At 40.6% G+C, this 19,184-nt stretch overlaps 1 protein-coding gene across 2 annotated transcripts; it reads right to left on the reverse strand.

The window, feature by feature from the left end:
• Positions 1 to 274: 274 nt before the first annotated feature.
• Positions 275 to 18,474, reverse strand: DAPL1 (death associated protein like 1). Of its 2 annotated transcripts, none has more exons than XM_050750431.1 (4): positions 18,361 to 18,474; positions 11,616 to 11,703; positions 8,862 to 8,922; positions 275 to 558 (listed from the first exon to the last, which is right to left on the reverse strand). In XM_050750431.1, exons 1-4 carry the CDS (start codon positions 18,416 to 18,418, stop codon positions 442 to 444), a joined length of 324 nt encoding a protein of 107 aa, XP_050606388.1. In that variant the 5' UTR covers positions 18,419 to 18,474; the 3' UTR covers positions 275 to 441. The 2 variants fall into 2 exon arrangements, with proteins under 2 accessions (XP_050606388.1, XP_050606389.1); XM_050750432.1 differs by lacking the exon at positions 275 to 558 and adding an exon at positions 8,162 to 8,255 and having other exon boundaries at positions 18,361 to 18,459.
• Positions 18,475 to 19,184: the final 710 nt, after the last annotated feature.

Raw genomic sequence — 19,184 nt, forward strand, 5'->3', positions numbered from 1 at the left:
AACATCCTTAGACAAACAACTGAGAAGAGTCACTTCTTATGTTTGCATTGGATATTGGCCTTTTCCAAGCCCAGTCTACTCCTCTCCAACCTCTGCCTTCAAGGAGAACTCAATGAGGGTGGAACAATTCAGGGTCAGTGTCAAGAAGAGTGCTTATGCAGGGAGGTGGATGGAACAGTCAGGTATTCTGGATGCTTCACTTAGTCTACAGAATTACACATGCAAACATCAATGGGATTCTGACCTGGACCAAAAAGAGGCACAGGGATGTGTTAGATTTACAAGTTTGGATGCTTTATTACCTAAAGTCAAAGGGGAAGATACAAAAGCTGTTTAATTTACCAAGCAAGTGCAGCATGCCTATGGAAAGCTTTGGCCCTTTTTGCTAAGCTGTCAGATGTTTGAGGCAGCTGGCCAGACGGCTGTGTTTTAAATCGAGGCTTAACATTTTCGAGGCTGCTGAATAATGTAGATCCTTTTCAGTGGAACAACCTTTTCCAGAGCAGGTGCGGGTTTTTGATGCGCCATGTGCACTGTTGCTGGAAATTTATGGTTGAGCTAAAGGTGAGAAGAGAAGAAAAAATAGGCATATTGGATCTTCTTGGTCATGAAATATTAAACTAGTAGAAAGTGATATCGTTGGTCAAGGGAATCTCATAATTTTGTTTATTTATTTGATAATATCTCCTTTTTTTCCCCGTACTATTTCTAGCCCTAAACCGATGGGAGTATGTTTTAACCTGGGTCTTCTCTCATTTACTGTCTTTAACTTTAAAAAATTCCAATTGACATTTTAAAAAGTGGGAATGGTTAAGTATGTCTGCAACAGTTCTCTGTGGTGTTAGCAATTATTCTGGCACTAGTATGCATCTATGAATCACTGAATTCTAAGAAGGCTACAGAGACATTGGAGAAGGTCCAGAGGGGGGACGAAAAACTCCTCAATTGTCAAAAGAAATAAAGAACCTCTGAAATAAGTTAAGAAGAGTTAGGGTTATTTATTAGGTCTAAGTATGTACATTTGCTATTTTTAAGGTCAAAAATGGTGTGATATTGGCCATTCCATATGGTTCAATCTAAATAGCCCAGTGAAGAGAAGGCTGAGGGATGGCTTACTAGCCTCAGGGAACAAAAGTTCTGATTAGTCTTCTCCACAGAAGACATCTGTGAGTAAATAAGCTTAAATAGACTTATTAACACAGGCTGAGACTTTTTGACAATGAGAGACATTTCATATGGAACCCAGAGACCTTGTGGAATTTACATTAATGATAACTTAAGATAGAAAGCATGCCCAATGGTGCTGACCACTTCAGACACGGTTTTCCTAGGAGGAGAATTTGGACCCAGTGACCTTTTGGGTCCATACTAGTTCTTGGTTTCCAAGCCCATCAATTTATAAAAGTACCTAAAGAAACCTCCCTTGGCCAGCAAGGAAGGGATGCCTCAACTCAGTAGGAATTTAACTTATCACTATTGAACTTAGATGCCCTTGCCTTGACACTCTAAATAAAACGGGAGATAAAACTGTTCATGACCCCAGTCATCACACTGTTTATGGTTTGTTTGTGCTCTTCTAAGCCAGAGAAAACATATGTGCGTTACATCTCTTCTCAAATGTCTCTGCCCAGGCCCTAGGCACAAAGCAGTCCCTTTCATTTGAAATGTGACTCCAAAAAGTCCTTTCTTCTTGGTTTTAAAAAATTAAACACACTGGCAGAATATACACTGAAGTGTTAGCAATGGTTACCTCTGGGGGATAGAATTACAGGCAATGCCTGGTCTTTTTCTTTGCTTTATTTATCAGTACTTTTTTTTTTTCTTTTATAATGAGCAGGTACAAGTTATACAAAAATTAAGCCCAAGGATTATCTCTGCCAACATTCTAGCAGTTGGAAACAAAACATAATTGAGATATTGATCATAAATGTTGCATTAGAGTCTAAAAAAGACCTGATGACTTTTTTTTTTTTGGTCAGATCAGTTATCATCAGACCATATGATGTTCATTTTACAATGTGTTAAGGGCAGAATGTTTTGTTTTGCTTTGGTTTTTTTTCAGCATTAGATCCAGAAGGAAATTTAAGAGGGCATTGACTTCAGTAGTTTACTTCCAGAGTCGGTGTCTTTAGTCTCAACTAAAATAGATGAATTATTTCAGGTTAGTTTTACATCACATTTGAGAGATTGCAGGTAGGAATAAAAATTTGACAAGTTAGTGAAGGTAAAAGGGGGTGAGAAGGGAAACAAACAAAAAAAACTCTGATATAATAGAAATGTGGGCAATTAGCCAAGGTGAGGTAGGGTAAGAAGACAAGTTGGGACTGGAACAAAGAAAGCCACATGCTGATTGTTGTTCTTAAGTAAGAGATGATGGGTGGAGGTAGGAAAAGAAAAAGGAAAGGAGAGTAGTGTTACAATAAGTGATCGAAGATATTTTCTGCTTAATTTGGCACTAATTTGTTATTTGATCACCTCCAGGATGATCTCCACAATTTAGGGGCTACATTGTTTGGGCATGTAAAGAAAATTGTGCTAAGATATACAAAACTTGTCATTTTAACCATTTTAAAGTGTGTGTACAGTTAGTCCAGTGGCACTAAATACATTCACATTATTGCACAGCTATCAACACCATCCACCTCCAGAACCTTTTCATCATCCTAAACTGAAACTTGGAACCAATTAAACAATCACTCTCCATTCCCTCCTCCTCCAAGCCCCTGGCAACCACCATTCTACTTTCTATATCTATGAATCTGACTACTCTGGGTACCTCCCATAAGTAGAATCATTCAATATTTGTCCTTTTGTGTCTGGCTTATTTCACTTAGCATAATGTCTTCAAGGTCCATCCATGTTACAGATGTGTTGGGATTTCCTTCTTTTCTAAGGTTAAATAAAATTCCATTGTGTGTGTGTATATATATATATTCACCACGTTTTGTCTATCCATTCATCCATTGATGAATACTTGGTTAGGATCTCTTCACCTTTTGGCTATTGTGAATGATGTGGCTATGAACAGTGGTGTAGGAATATCTGTTCTGAGTCCCTACTTTCAATTCTTCCAATATATGGGAAGATTATATTGGAAGAAGTGGAATTGCTGGATCATATGGCAATTCTCTCTCTCTCTTTTTTTTTTTTTTTTTTTTTTTTTTGAGGTTTTGCTCTGTCACCCAGACTGGAGTGCAGGGGTGTGATCTCTGCTCCCTGTAACATTGAACTCCTGGCTCAAGTGGTCCTCTTGCCTCAGCCTCCCGAGTGACTGGGACCTCAGGCATGTGCCACCATGCTGGGCTAATTTTTTATATTTTTAGTAGAGACAAGGTCTTTCTATGTTGCCCAGGCTGGTCTTGAACTGGGCTCAAGCGATTCTCCTGCCTCAGCCTCCCAAAGTGCTAGGATTCAAGTTGTGAGCCACTGCGTCCAGCCTGACATGGCAATTCTATATTTATCTTTTGAGGAACCACCATATTGTTTTCCACAGCAACTGGACCATTTTACATTCCCACCAGCAATACAGAAGTGTTAAGGGTTACATTTTAACTGAGGCATTCAACCAGAGCTCTAAAAGCACTGCTCAACTACTTCCCAGACGACGAATTTCACAGATTAGAATATTTGGGAAACAAAGTCAGCTCCTGTGGCCCATTGGCCATTTGAACTGATCTGGGAAAGTTCGAGAGAAGAAAAGAAAATCAACAGGATTGAGAAAAAAGTAGGAATAATTCTGGCAAAGCTAATAGACAAATTGCCCATCATTGTTAAGCTACAAGTGTACAGGTTTTGGGGTTCCAGGACCAGGGTTTCCATAGCAACATGAAAATACGATAAAAGGAAAGTTCTCCTTCTCATCTCCCTACCTGCCTCAGTCAGGGGCATCCTGATGTAGGACTTGGGGCTATGGGTGAAGAGTCTATAAAGAATCTTCCGTCAGAATGGATGAAACTGTCAATAAAATGGTCAGCTCCTCAATGTACTAATTCTTTGTTGTAGATTTTATATCAATGGAGATAGGAAAAGGTTATTTTCAAGTCTAAACTACAAATAAGTAGAAATAGCTTTCCAGAGTATAAGCTACAACCAGCTGTGTTTTAGTCTGACATTTTAACTTTGGGGAAGCTGTGGAATTTTCATCATTAGCCTCTGTAAAATGATAGTATTTGTAGAATGAAAGGTGTTTCTTGTGTCATTCATCAGGGTAAGAGAATGCAGGGTAACTCCACGAGAGAAAGAATTTAAAGCCATGTATGTACAAGGATCCTGCCTTGCTGTGGCTCCATTACAGGGGCAACACATTGAACTTAGAAAGTGGATCAGTAGAAACTTCTACATTGAGAATTTACCTTCATCTTGGGTAGCTGTGACCTCAGAACCTATATTTTTCATTTAGGAGAAAAAGCAAAAGAAGTGTAATGGAGGTCTTCATGACTAGAGCCCTGAAATTCTAGATGCAAGCAAATCAGCTGCAGGTTTTGTTTTAGAGCCTGAAGTTTGGTGGTGTTAGCAGACTGGCAGTGCTTTCATTCATCTTTCCAGGGTGTTAACTTCCAACTCGAATGTTGGCACTTAAATTTCCACACCCTGTTAAGCAAACTGCTTAAAACAAAACATTCAGCTCTCGTCAATGAAATTCAAGGATACTCCTACAGTGATAGTAATCTACAGAACAAGAGAAGCCTTTTAAAATCTGCAGAGCCTTTGATAGTTTTCTCTCCCCCAGGATCCCATTTCACATACATCTCACTGGCTTTGGCAGTGGTGACCCATAGTCTGGCAGCTTGAAAAAAGTAGCCCCTCCTTTAACCAGGCTTCAGCATTCCCCCTCCACACCATAACGCAACCCCGTTATGGATGTTTTAACTGGATACTTTTATGGTCTGAGAAGTTTCACAACTATTGCCAAATTTAATTGCCATGGCTGTCCAGAGGATTAATATATTTGGCAGAATCATTCTTGTTCACTCCCTACCTTAAAATAATTTTTTAAAAGTAAATGAATCAGCACAAATCCCAGAGGAGTTACGTGACATCTAAAAGGTCAAATAACTTCTAAGTAGTGGGTGGAACTTGATCTAAGACCAGGTCTCCCAGATTTCTAGCCCAGAGAGCTTTTGGGTTACATAACCTGTTTTCTGCAGGAATACCATGTCATGTGTTCTGCCACTGGGCAACATGAATTCTCTTAATATTGAGGGCTTCAAGAGGTGGGGAAGGCTGGCTGGAGAGCGGGGAGGAAAGGAGAAATGAGGTAGGGTGGGATAAAGCAGTCTGTGTGGAGGGGAGAGGTGGGGAAATACTGGGGTAGATTCTAGGCTGCTTCCCATTTTGATTTACACAATTCCAGCCCTTTGGAGATCATTTTTCAATCTCCAAAATCTTAAACCCCATGTTGATTTTAAAGTAGGAATTCAGAGATGAATAGCATACAGAGAGAATTTTCCTGCCATGGTTGAATGGTTGATGAGTTCCTATAGAGAGGGGTTGCTTTAGAGACTTAATTTCTTAAAATAAGTATGAGAAATAACATGGATTCTTGGGACTAGACACGATTGTAACTGAGGGCATGAACACGTTAATAAATGCAGAGGATGTGACTCTCAATTCTGCCACTGCATTTATTCTGACCAACTGTATATTGTTAGGTCTCTGTGGCAATACATACTGTGAGGAGAATCATTGTAATGCAGGACAAATGTATTAAAAGATACCTGTATCTCTGTATCTTTTATATATCATTTCTTATATTTTTTGAATCACCCTGTATAGTTTATAGCAGCATGGCTATTCAGTTTTTAAAATCAAAGTATTTACCTAAAGTAAAATTTACCCTTTTTAGTGTGCTGCTTTATGAGTCTTGACAAGGACATACAGTTTGTGACTACAACCACAATCAAGATAAATAACCGTCCCATCATTCCCCCAAATTCCCTCTGGTCATTTGTAATCAACCCCTCCTACTCAGCCCCACACAACTGGTGATCTCAGTAGATCTAGTGGTCAGCAGATCTCAACCCCAGGTTGACCTTTATTGTGAAATCTTACTAGGTTTCAGGTTGAATGATGGATTCCGTGGGATTTTTCTTAGCTATAGGGAAACACATGGATCCTACCAATGTTTGTCTTTGAGGTAGTCCCTTACGGTACTCTTGGAGCTTATTTTTGTTGCTGGTGCCTTACCCTTTACCTGAGTTCCCAAGTGATAATGGGATGCAGGCCTGGGAACAGAAGATATCACTTGCTGAGGGCTAAGTGTCCTAGCACTGTGCATGTATTATGTTTTACTCTCAACATGTCTCTGCGAAGTAGATACTAGTACTCACATTCCCATTTACAGATAAGGAAAGAAGAGCACAAAAAAGTGAAGAAACCTGCCCCAGGGCACACGCTAGTGAGAGACACAGCCAGCACAGGAACTGGGCAGCCTATGGCTGATGCCAGGACCTGCTCTCCTAACCAGTAACCTGTACAATCTTAGCCACAGTCCTACTCCACTAAACACTGAGCTGAGCACAGAGGTATATTTTTAAAAATAGGTATAGTTTCTGTTAAAAATATTTCTTTTTCTTTTCTTTTCTTTTTTTTTTTGAGATGGAGTCTCACTCTGTTGCCCAGGCTGGAGTGCAGTGGCGTGATCTCGGCTCACTGCAACTTCCATCTCCCGGGTTCAAGCAATTCTCCTGCCTCAGCCTCCCGAGTAGCTGGGACTATAGGCACGGATCACCATGCCCAGCTAATTTTTGTATTTTTAGTAGAGACGGGGTTTTACCATATTGGCCAGGCTGGTCTTGAACTCCTGACCTTGTGATCCACCTGCCTCAGCCTCCCAAAGTGCTGGGATTACAGGTGTGAGCCACTGTGCCTGGCCTGTTAAAAATATTTCTAACAGCACATCATCTCAATGTTCTCTTATGGTTTCCATATACAACTGATTATTATTGTTAAGTATTGTTACTTAGGGAAGAGATTATTCTTTTTACCTTTGAAATAAAGAAGTGATATGTCAAAGACATAAGCATATCATCTGTCTATAAGAACACAGTGTAAACTCTGGCATCGTACCTAATACACAGCATGACCAACCTTTATTGACCATTCCTTTTCAATACTTTATTTTGAGTTAACAAATATTTTAGGGGAACATGTCTATTCTATTTAGTTCCACTTACAACTGTGAGCACTCTCTTGCCCCAAGGAAGAGGTGTTTAGTGGGCAGGAGCAAGAGAATGTAAGATGTGGGAGCAGACAGCTTGTGTTACCCTGGCAGGGTATCATGCACCAGCCCTGCCTCTGAAGCCAGGAAGGCAGAGAGTCACTTCTGACTTCACCCTAAATTGACCTGAGTGCAGAACCAAGGCTCCCATGTGAGGAGGCTCGGTAGCTACGGCTCATCATCAAGATCTAACCTTTGTACAACATGGACTTTAGATATGCTGTCTTATTTCACTGTCATAAAAACCAATGCTACTAACCCTAACACAGTGCAAAGAGGTTACTCTGTGCTGAGACTCTTCCAAGACCTTCCTGTCTGTGAGCTCACTGTCTCCACATAACAACCCTATAAGCCGCGCACTCTTCCTTACCTCCATTGTACACACATGGAACTGAACCACAGGATAAGTAACTTGCTCAAGGCCATACAGACGGTGATGAAGCCAGTGCCAAATGGGAGGCCTGGGGGCTAGCTGCACTCATCTTTTTCAAAGGCTGAGCTGGTGGTCCTCAGGCATCTGATTTTGGTTGCAACAGCAGTCTTCCTTCTACAGAGGATGCTTTATCCCACCCCTTCCATAAACAGGGCAGTAGCAGAAAGAGTGGCTCTATATTACCTTGACTGTGACATACCTGCCTACTAGACATAGAATAAGGGCCTTCGCTCAGCTCACCTACAAAATTTGAAAACAAACTTTTGAATCCAGAAAATCAAACCACTGTCTACTTGGTAAGAGTTTTCTGAGTTTCTAGAACTACCTAACAGGAATTCAGGATATATGGCCGGGCGCAGTGACTCACACCTGTAATCCCAGCACTTTGGGAGGTCGAGGTGGGTGGATCACCTGAGGTCAGTAGTTTGAGACCAGCCTGGCCAACATAGTGAAACCCTGTCTCTATTAAAAATACAAAATTAACTGAAGGTAGTGGTGCATGCCTGTAATCCCAGCTATTCGGGAGGCTGAGGCAGGAGAATCACTTCAACTCAGGAGGTGGAGGTTGCAGTGAAAGCCGAGATCGCATAATTGTACTCCAGTCTGGGCAAAAAGAGCAAAGTTTGTATCAAAAAAAAAAAAAAAAAAAAAAAAAAAAAAAAAAAAAAAAGAAAAGAAGGAATTCAGAATATAGAAATAAAAATAGTCCTGGTCAACTACCTTTATAAGCAGACTTTACTGGATAAACCCAGCTGGTGCCCAGCCTTCCTCCAACCCTAGACCATGCAGCCCTCTACCACCCACCCTCTCCTCAAATCAAATATCTCCTTATAGGAACACAGGGGCAGGGAAGAAGGTCAAAAACTGCTGAAGCCCCACTCCACAGGCTGCCTTTTATAAAAACATGCCAATGTTTCCAAGAAATATTTGGGATAGCAAAGTACCATTCTGCAAATTCAGCATCACAATTTCTGCTTTCTTATCTTATTTTGGAAAGGGTTTATTAAATGGACACTTTAGGAATTTGAGAGACGCAGCTTCTCCCACTCAAATCACTTTGTGTTCCTCTGACCGAGAACAAATTCTTTCACAAGGACATAAAACCCCTGGGTTGGAAAAAACTTCAGTGGTCATCAGCGCATTCACCCATGCAGCCAGATCTGCTGGGCGGACTGACTTGTAGCGTTATGTGATTTGCCCACGGCTCACCTTCTCCAGCGCGTCGTTCAGGGCATCCAGTGTCTGTATTTTGGCAACATTTGCAATGGCGCTGTGAAGATGAAAAGAAACTTTGAACAGGACTTAAAAAATTTTCCCACTGAAAAGGCCACATGATTTATACAGAGGACTGTCTCTGCGGCCTTTTTTGCTTTCACTCTGCTTGGGAACATCTAGAAGACACAGATTTTGCCTCTGTGTACCTATGTGCTACACACAACAAGTTTTGCAGGCCAAGTTATTATTATTGGTTTTTTGTTTTGTTTTTGTTTTTGTTTTTGTTTTTTTGAGACGGAGTTTCGCTCTTGTTGCCCAGGCTGGAGTGCAATGGTGCAATCTCGGCTCACTGCAACCTCCGCCTCCTGGGTTCAAGCGATTCTCCTGCCTCAGCCTCCCAAGTCGCTGGGATTACAGGCATGTGCCACCATGCCTGGCTAATTTTTTGTATTTTTAGTAGAAACGGGGTTTCACCATGTTAGCCAGGCTGGTCTCAAACTCCTGACCTCAGGTGATCCACCCACTTCAGCTTCCCAAAGTGCTGGGATTACAAGCATGAGACACCATGGCTGCCTATTATTATTATTATTTTTTTAACTTTTTATTGAAATATGATATACACACAGAAACATGTACATACTATAAGCATATAGATTGAATAAAATTGAAACTACTAGTCAAACCAGCTGTCCCTAAGGATAACTGCTACCCTGATTTATAGCCTCAAAGACTGGTTTTGACTGTTTTTGTGCTTCATAAAATAAACCGTCTACAGCTCGTACTCTTTTGCATCTGGCTTCTTTCTCTCAGGCCAAGTTATTTTGTAGGAGAGTTTCAATCAGGGCTGAATCTACAGTACAATATCAATGTCTTGAAGAAACTCTGCACTTGGCATATATTTTTTTCTGGATGGTTTGTGTTGGTTTGTAGAAGCTATTAGGAAGTGGATATGGATTGATGATGTTTGGAAAATTCTGGTCTACAGCATATTTTTAAAAAGCTATTCTCTAAGATGACATAAAAAGGAGTGTTTGTCCATGAAAACAAGGCTTTCCTATCCTGTGCACATGCCCCGCTAGGAGATGTAAATAGCAGAGGGGGATACATGTGGAGATGATACTTAATTCCAGGGTCTCCTACCACAATGGCTCCTCCCAAGGCCCTGGGAGGGGCCCTACCCATTCCATATTGGTCATTTTTGGTTATTTTTCTTTTAAAATGGCCCTGAAAGTCTATAAGTTTCAAGCTCCACATAACCTGTTTCTGTCCCTGGTACTTAGGGCAAGAGCCATCTTTTGCTGTTTAAGTTCTGTAAAAGTCCAATTTCTGTCATTTAACGACTATTAGAAAACAATTGAGTTTTTAAAGAAGATTCCAATCACCACCTTATTACTCTCTAGCCAACTCCCCTACCTGCATTGTTCAGTGGACGTTAGAATTAATAGTAAGCCCCATTTTTCTGAGATGCAGAGAAATGAATGACCTGTCCTTTGGCTGCCCACTAGTAAGTCGTTTCCAAGACAAGACGCTTTAGTTCCTGAGCCCCTGGCTCAGGCAGGTTAACCAATGTCACAATCAGCAGGGCACATGCTTGAGTCAGGTTTTGGATACAGAATGAATAGTTCTCAAAATTAATCAGCTTGCAATTCAATCGCAGTCTGATATCATTTACAGAATGCACTCACTATTCTAGGAACTGTCCTAGATGCTGGGTCAGAAGATAAATAACGTGCGACCTCCACCCTTGACAACATACAGCTTCCCTCTTGTCATGTGATGGTTAGTTTCTGATATGGCAGTAACAAATGACTGGCTGCTAATGCGGCAAATCAGCATTTCATTCTAAAGTGGAGGGAGGCAAATCCTCAAAAAATGTCTTCCCAGAAATTAGGAAGAAATCTTTAAAAGTGACTTAAAAATAATTTTATAGAAAAGAGTCAAAGACGTGCCATAGTCTATTTCCATTCTCTTTCTGAGATGGTTTAACTCTCATGGAGGTGCCTGGAGCATCCTCTACTCAGCTCCTTTTGAATTACTCATCAACTGATCTGTGGAAACCATTTCAAAATTAATAGTCTTTGAAACACTCCTTAGAAAGAACCAGTTCTGCGTGTTTCTTGGTTTTTGAAATGCTCTGGCTTTCCTTACCCAATGCCTAGAGTGGTTGGGCCATGTGCGTTCCTGATCCAGCCCACAGCTCTCGGCTGAGTTCTGAGAACAGCGCAGGCGTCAAGGTTACGGCGGAAGGAGCTGGGGGAGGCTGCTCAGTACCTATGTGCCTTCCAGCTGTGCCAAATATAGTGGCCATTACTTTCTAAATAATTCAGTGATGGATTTAAAACAAAAAAGACATTTATTTTTAATTCAGGACATTTACTTCAGCAGAAAGCGTATTATGAAAACAGGGCCAACCTAGGAACAATATTTTAAAGGCTGATCTGAAAATAGGATAAAAGGATTGGTGTCAGGTTTGGATGCATTTAGGACCGTGCCTATTAAGTGCAAAGCCGCTGGGCTGGACACAGAGAGGAGGAGAATGGGTGGGGGTGGTGATGGGAGCCCTCTAGAGGGTAGCCACCTAACTTCCCCACCCCTCACCCTAAGTCACCACAGATCACACCCTCCAACCCCACCCCCTTCTCTGGCGGCCTTCCAAAGGCACAGGAAGCCTTGGTTTGTCCTAAAATAACTCCTGGAGGCAGAGTCATTCAAAACTCAAGGTGATGGAGAAGAATTAAGAGTCCCTACCTTGTTTTCTCGAATCCTGTTTTTTTGGTATGTCTCTCCAAGGCACCAATTTCTTGTTTTTTGGAAATTCTCATTCCTCCAGCTTTTACTACAAACAGATAAAAATCAGCAAGGAAGTTAGAATAGTGAGAGAAGGCTTGCTTTGTTATTAAAGGTATGACTTTAGATTTGAAAATAATTTTTGAACTTATTTTTTAAAGATCTAAACTTTTGTATAAAACAACACAATAAAAGAAAAATATATATATTTTATTGGCAAACCAGGTGTGGGTGGAGGAAGGGCTGAGAGCTACTTGTTTATGCTCAGAGAAGTGGAACCAAGGCTGAAAAAGCAGAAGGTTACACCTTAGATTTAGGGAAGAGAATAACAACATACTCCCTCAGGCATTTCACTGAAAAACATTTTTTCTTATTATCAAACCAATTACATTCCCCACAATAGCAACCGACAATTACAATGTGACCCTCTGTTTTCCCACCAGATTAAAGTTGTGCGTGGCTTGCATTTTTCTTTTTCTAACCAAAGCTTTCAAAAGCCAGATTCTGAGAAATGAGCCAAAAGTCAGGGCACACAGCGATAAAAGGCATTTAACTCAACAGAGGTGGTTCCGAGTCTACCAGATACCCACCTTCCATCCAGACCCCAAACCTCCAGTGTGGGCCAAGCTCAGATGTTCTAATGAGTAATTAAACTGCATTAATAATCCTGCCATTCAAATGATCAATTAATGTTAATTAGGCTACAGATGACCTAACAGCAATTCAAGTGTTTAACAATGTCAGATGAAATCAACTTTTGAAAAGGAACAACCCATTTCAGATAGCAAGTCAAAGCAAATGCTTTTTTTCTGTTCCCAGGAAATTTGCACATCTAAAATCTGACAAGCTCAAATGAGGAAAAGCTAAATGGACATTGATTTGTTTGAGCCTGTTAATTCTTTTTATGAAAATGCCAGATTGGCGATTTTCTAAAACTGTGGTCCAATAAAGTGAAAAATAAAGAAAATCTATTGTATTTCTCTGTGCCCTTGTGAACTGACTTCATCATTGTTCTTTACAATTATTACTTAATTTATCATCTTGGTTATGTTATCTGCATAAGGCACAAAATTCAAAAGCCATAAAAAGGTCTGCAGTCTCCCTCCTACCATTATTTTCCAACTTCCTAGATTATCTCCCAAGATACTGCTAATGTTATGAGCTTCCTGTGTCTTCATCCACAGTTATTCTACACATACACTTAGGTTTTATTTTTTATAAAAATGGTAGCATAAGGTACACATTGCTCTACATCTTGTTTATTTTCTTCACTTAATCACATATTTTAGAGAAAGTTCCATATCTATATTTACATCTACATCTCTATATATCATTTATGTGATTTTCTTTTTTAACACCTGCTTTAGCATTTTATTATATGAACACCCTGTGTTTACTTAACCAGTTCCCTAATGTTGGACATTTCATGTGTTTCTAATCTACTACTATCACAAACAATGCTGCAATGAATATCCTTTTGTTATCAGAAAGAGGTGTCTTGATCCAGACTCCAGAAAAGGGTTCTTGGATCTTGCACAGGAAGAAATTCAAGGCGAATCACAGAGCTCAGTGAAGTAAGTTTATTAGAAACATTACAGAGTAGGGTGTCCTCAGAAAGCGAGTGCACAAACAATGTTTTTCAGTTTTTCTTATATAGGGGCCTTGTCTATGTAAAGACTAAACTGTGACGACATGCAGGTGAGCAGACAACATGACAAGATTTATTATTCTACTGATGTAAAGAAAACCATCCTTGACATTTGGTTGGTGTGTGAGTACATCAAAGCGTAACTGTTATTATCTTGAAAGCATTATTGTTATGGGTATTGGCACATCTGGACTTTCTGTGGTTGTAAGAGTTTGTTCTTGCAGGCATTACCAAGCTGTTTCCTCAGCTGTAAACATCTTAGCACCATGGGGTTGTGACTGGCAAGGAATGTGCCTCGCTCATTCTAAGATGGAGGTGATTTTAAAGTGGTGTCACTCCGGCTCTTTTGGATTCTTGCTCTCCTAACAGTTTTAGATATATAATTTTGCACAAATACAAGTATACCTGTGGGGGAATTCCTAAAAGTGATCTTGTTAGTTCTTAAGAGTATGCGTGTCTGGAATTTAGTTAAATCTTGCCAAATTGCCCTTAGCGGAGGTTGTACCAGTTTAGAATCTCACCAGCCACGATGACAATGATTGTTCTTCCATAGCCCTGTTAACAATGAGAGCTACAAAGTGTTTGGTTTTATCAGCCAATAAGTTACAAAATAGGTAAGGGTATCTCACTGTTTTAATTCTCATTTCTCATTTTTTATTAAAGGTTGAGCTTGGTTCTGTGTTTTAGAAGACATTTGCATTTTCTTTTCTGTAAGCTGTTCAAATCTTTTGTCCTTTACAATTGGATTGTTAGTCTTTTTCCTATCTTTTTCTTATTGATTTATAGGAGCTCTTTTTCCATGAAATACATTGCAAATATAAAATATTATATTGTACCAGTTACCAGTTACTGCTTTTTGGCTTTATTGATAATGTTTTTGCCAGTCAGAAATTTGGTGTTTTTATGTGACCTTGTCAATCTCTTATGGGTTTTGTATCACTAAGGAGATCTGATGTTTTACTATTTAACCATTCCTGCATTCATGGAATAAACTCCATTTGGTCATTTGAATTACCAAGTTTAAAACAATATTGATTTATATATATAAGCCTCAGAAAATGCTATCTTTATATATTATCTGCTTTAATTTATATATATATACATTCTTTATATATATAAATTATTTATATACACATATGGCATACAAAGTAATCAGCAACAAAAATGAAATTATATGGAAACATTTCTGAATAGCCGCGGAACACAGGTGAAATAAATCAAGGGATGGGCTTTTTCCCAAAGAATGTTTGAGGAGTGTGTGCCTCTGTATGGGAGCTGGTGTCTGCTCATAGCTCTGTTGTTTGATGATAAGAAGAATCAAATAAGAGCTCTAGGGGCTTTGATACACCTCCGAACAGTATTTTTCATTCTCCTTATGACAAGTGCCTTTTATATATGGTGTGCTGTAATTATTTTCTTGTTAGTGTTCCTTTTGCTTTCCCTGATGCTATTATTCCTACACATTTTCTTCTGCCTGGACTAATTATTATCACCAACTATAGAAGCAAAATTGTTTTAGTTAAAGATGAGAAGACCTGGCTGGGCACGATGGCTCACACCTGTAATCCCAGCACTTTGGGAGGCCGAGGCAGGTGGATCACCTGAGGTGAGGAGTTCGAGACCAGTCTGACCAGAAGGGCAAAACCCTGTCTCTACTAAAAATACAGAAATTGGCCGGGTGTGATGGCGGTTGCCTGTAGGCCCAGCCACTATTTGGGAGGCTGAGACAGGAGAATTGCTTGAACCTGGGAGGCAGAGGTTGCAGTGCGCTGAGGTCACACCACTCACACCACTGCACGCAGGCCTGGGTGACACAGTGAGACTCCTCTTTTATTTTATTTTATTTTTTATTTTAAAAAGAAGACCTTTGGAATATTGAGTTCTGTACCACTCGTTTAGAAGGACATTGATAATCTGGGAATCTTCAGAGGAGAGTGACCAGAGTGAAGGCAGGCATGCTACATGAGGAAGTAGGGAATCTGGTAAGATAACTCCTGAAGAAGCAAAGACTCAAGATAGCTTAGTGAATCATCTTCAAATATCTGAAGGGCTGTCATGAGGGCAGAGGAGCAATTTACTGATGAGGAAATGTCATGTAGGGTTGGACAACTCTACTCCTGCCTCAGCCTCCCAAGTAGCTGGGATTACAGGCATGTGCCATCATGCCTGGCTAATTTTTTGTATTTTTAGTAGAAACGGGGTTTCACCATGTTAGCCAGGTGATCAAACTCCTGACCTCAGGTGATCCACCCACTTCAGCTTCCCAAAGTGCTGGGATTACAAGCATGAGACACCCCTCTCATGGCTCTGATTCATTTGGCTTAGCCCCAATTAAAAAGTGCAGGAAATGTAGAAAAAGTCGTGAACCACTGCTCTTTCTATTCATCACATATCTGGCTTCCTGGGATCACCTTCTACTCACACATTTTTGGTGCTGCTGTTCATATAATGGGGTTCTTCCGAAAGTGAGAGCGAGACAAATCAAGAAAGCAGAAAATTCCATGCTCTGCTTACTAGAGCCCAGGCCACCTTGTGTTTTATGTAGTCTCGTTTCATAGCATAAATATATAGCCAGGGCTAACAGAGGTGCAATATATTATATTAATATACATTAAAACAAAACCACTGAGTGCTCCATATATAGGTAGGAAAGAGATGCAGCTAGCTGACTTCTGAGTCTTTTTTTTTTTTTTTTTGACAGAGTCTTGCTCTTGTTGCCCAGGCTGGAGTGCAGTGGCATGATATTGGCTCACCACAACCTCTGCCTCCCGGATTCAAGTGATTCTCCTGCCTCAGCCTCCCAAGTAGCTGGGATTACAGGCTCATGCCACCATACCTGGCTAATTTTTGTATTTTTAGTAGAGACGGGGTTTCACCATATTGGCCAAGCTGGTCTTGAACTCCTGACCTCAGGTGATCTACCCGCCTCGGCCTCCCAAAGTGCTGGGATTACAGGTGTGAGCTACTGTGCCAGCTGAGTGATTTCATTTTTAACTGTGATGGGATAGGCACACATTTTTTCCATTGCAGTTTTCTTCTGTTCCGACTACTGCAGTAGTGTCTAATGCCGCTCCAGCATCAGGATGTCTTGAAATTGGGGAGGATAATTTCTTTTGATAGTAATGTGTTCTACCAGCCTGCATTTTAAGGAGGCTAACATTCAGGTGCCAGGTACTTTACAGAGGTGATCTCTTTTAATCATTACAACAAACTTACTAGATAGATGTTATTTATTGCATCCTGTTTCAGAGATGAGGAAACTCAGGCTCGAAGATGGGAAATGAAATCAAGGTCCGAACCCAGGTCTGTCTGATTCCAAAGGCTATGTATGTCCCACCCTCCCCACCGAGTCACCTCGTCTTCCCACTTTTAGGGATCTGTATTTTGCTTATAAAAATCAAGTGAAAAATTAATAGAATTTTGGCTCTTGTTTTTGTTCCATAAATAAAATTTTGCACCACCACAAACAGATTCAGACTTAAAATTAGTGGCAAGACAGGCTGAAGGATGACACTTCTTTGTTCCCTTGTGCTCAGTGGGGAGGCAAAAGTCTGCCTTCATCTCCATTCTAATTATCCAAAACCTCTTATCTGTAGTGTCACAGTTCCTAATAATTAATTGTCATGCCAGAGGCATCGTGGCATGCTTGATGGAGTCATGGTGTGCTATGTACACAGAGTAATTAGCAATCATTAGTGGTGGGGACAGAAAGTTCCCAGTGGTTTCATTCAAACTTTCATTTGGTTAAGTTTATGTCTGTGTTCTTTGTGTGTAAATGTTGCTTAGCAAAACAGGTTTCAGCTTAGACATTTTATGAAGGATTGGAGTGGAAATGACATAATGAGAATGGAGTTCTTTTTTCTTTTGTCTTTGTCTATGCAAGGAGCCTCTCTTCAATGACTTGCATATATACTTCCAGACTAATAGCTAACATCATTAACTTTAAATATAGGTAATGTTAAATACTGCTACGTTTGATTACAAATATAAAATGTCAGTAATCTGCTAGAGGAGATCAGAGCAAGATGTCTAGAATTGGAAACTCAGAATGAGTAGTAAAATTCTGGACTCTTTTTGGCTAGGCTACCTGCCAGAAAGCCACCAAAACAATGTTACATTTGACTCTCTGTGAAGACGATACTGCCATCACCCTCTGCAGCAAAGATTATTAAAATAACCATGGCCTAGAGGTGCCAGAGAATTAGATAGTAAATATGTTTTGTAAATGGAGAAAGGCAAGAACAAAGCAATCAAGCTTTTGAGGTCTTTCTTCAGTAAAAAAGAAAGAAGGCAGTTGGAAGAATATAAAACTGACTAAAAATAGGCCTGTACACCTCAGCCAACCTATATGAACATATGGTTAAGTACAATACAACTAATTTCCATATTCCAGAGAGTCAATATAGATAGCATAAATTTAAAAAAAAAAAAAGACAACTCTGGATGCTTTGCAAACACCTTGACAGCTACCTTTTCCAGTCAGCCTCCTCAAGACCTGTGTCTTTATTTAAAAGTACTTCTCAGCTTGTTGACAGGTAAGCCACATCCCCAAAGCCTGAGGAGGGAGAAAGAAACATGATTGTTGTCCTCTGTGCAGAAGCCGCTTCGCCTGGGTAGGAAGTCAGATGATGTACAGGCATCTTGGGGAGACTGAGTCTTACAGCTGGAACCTCTAAAGAGAAAGGTTTCCATGGTAGCAAATCATCTTCCTGGTGTGGATGTGTCACTGCTAACCTACAGCCAGCGCCCCAGGAAAGGAACGCTGCCTCAAGGGAGGAAAGGTACAGCCTCTCTACCTATGCCTTTCCACAAGCGCCAAATCCATACACTCCCCTAGGTAATTAGGTTTTAACCCACTGGGGGGTCTGACAAATCCCCAGGTGGCTTTACACACAAGCCGAGAAGGATCAAAGGCATAGGAGGAAGTCGGGCTGTATGGAGCTAAAGTAATACTAGGTAGGCAGAGAAGCTTCGGTCTGTTGGGGTGCTCCGTGGAAGGCACCGGTGGAAGAGGGGTGCAGCAACAGCCTGCAGGACTGAGGGCAGGTGGCAGCCTACCTGCGGGAGGATGTCCCCCTTTCCGGGGGGAGAGCAGGTCTTGCACTTCATTTGCCATAGCGCGTGCCAGTGCCAGTGCCAGTGCTGGTGCTCTGGAGGCCGAATGCCAGCTGTGGCTGTCCCACCACCGCACCCAGCTTTATACAGGCAGGGGGCAGGGCCCCTTCAGGGCATTGCTGAGCAGCAACAGGGCTTGTCATCCAGCTCTCTGGGAAACCTGCATCTCCTTGGCAAGTTTTCTCTTAGAAGAAGACTTTCTTCTTCCCTTCATCTGGGAAGGCAAGATAGATGTCTACAGGAGACAGGATATTCTTTTTTTTTTTTTTTTTCCACAGGAGGAAAGGGAGAGGATGGAGTTCAGTGGAATTCTTTTTCTCTCCAACTGTTGATCCCTCAAGTGTGTATAGTGCACCTGCAATGTAACAGGCTTTTGTCATATTCCAGCATGGCAAGGAGGGCAAGACAAGTTCTTTGCTTCAGGACATCTGCAGTTTTTCTAAAGAGACAGGTATAGAGCAAAGTCTTGTGCCTCTGTCCCAGTTTTTGCAGTTATAAGCATTTATACTAAGAAAGTAATTGGAAATGTATACAGAGATATCCGTGCAAGGATGGTAATCATATGCTTCTTTTCTTTTTAAAATATTGATGGGAATCAACATAAACATTTCCGAATACAGAGGGATAGTTAAGATGAATCAAGACCTCGCTGTGAGAGTATACCTTACAATCATGTTTTCAAATAATAGTTAATGATGTAGAAATATTAATGATATGATAGTGAAAAAGTAGACAAGAAACCAATCAATGCCAATTTTGTTAAAAAG

This window comes from Macaca thibetana, chromosome 12, assembly GCF_024542745.1.
Source record: "Macaca thibetana thibetana isolate TM-01 chromosome 12, ASM2454274v1, whole genome shotgun sequence".
NCBI lineage: Eukaryota > Metazoa > Chordata > Mammalia > Primates > Cercopithecidae > Macaca > Macaca thibetana.

Coding starts and splice junctions, on each gene's coding strand:
- DAPL1 (XM_050750431.1), bottom strand. CDS start 18,418: ATGGCAAATGAAGTGCAAGACCTGCTCTCCCCCCGGAAAGGGGGACAT. Junction 11,704..18,360: donor AGGGGGACATCCTCCCGCAG/GTAGGCTGCCAC, acceptor ATCTGTTTGTAG/TAAAAGCTGGAGGAATGAGA. Junction 8,923..11,615: donor ACAGGATTCGAGAAAACAAG/GTAGGGACTCTT, acceptor TCATCTTCACAG/CGCCATTGCAAATGTTGCCA.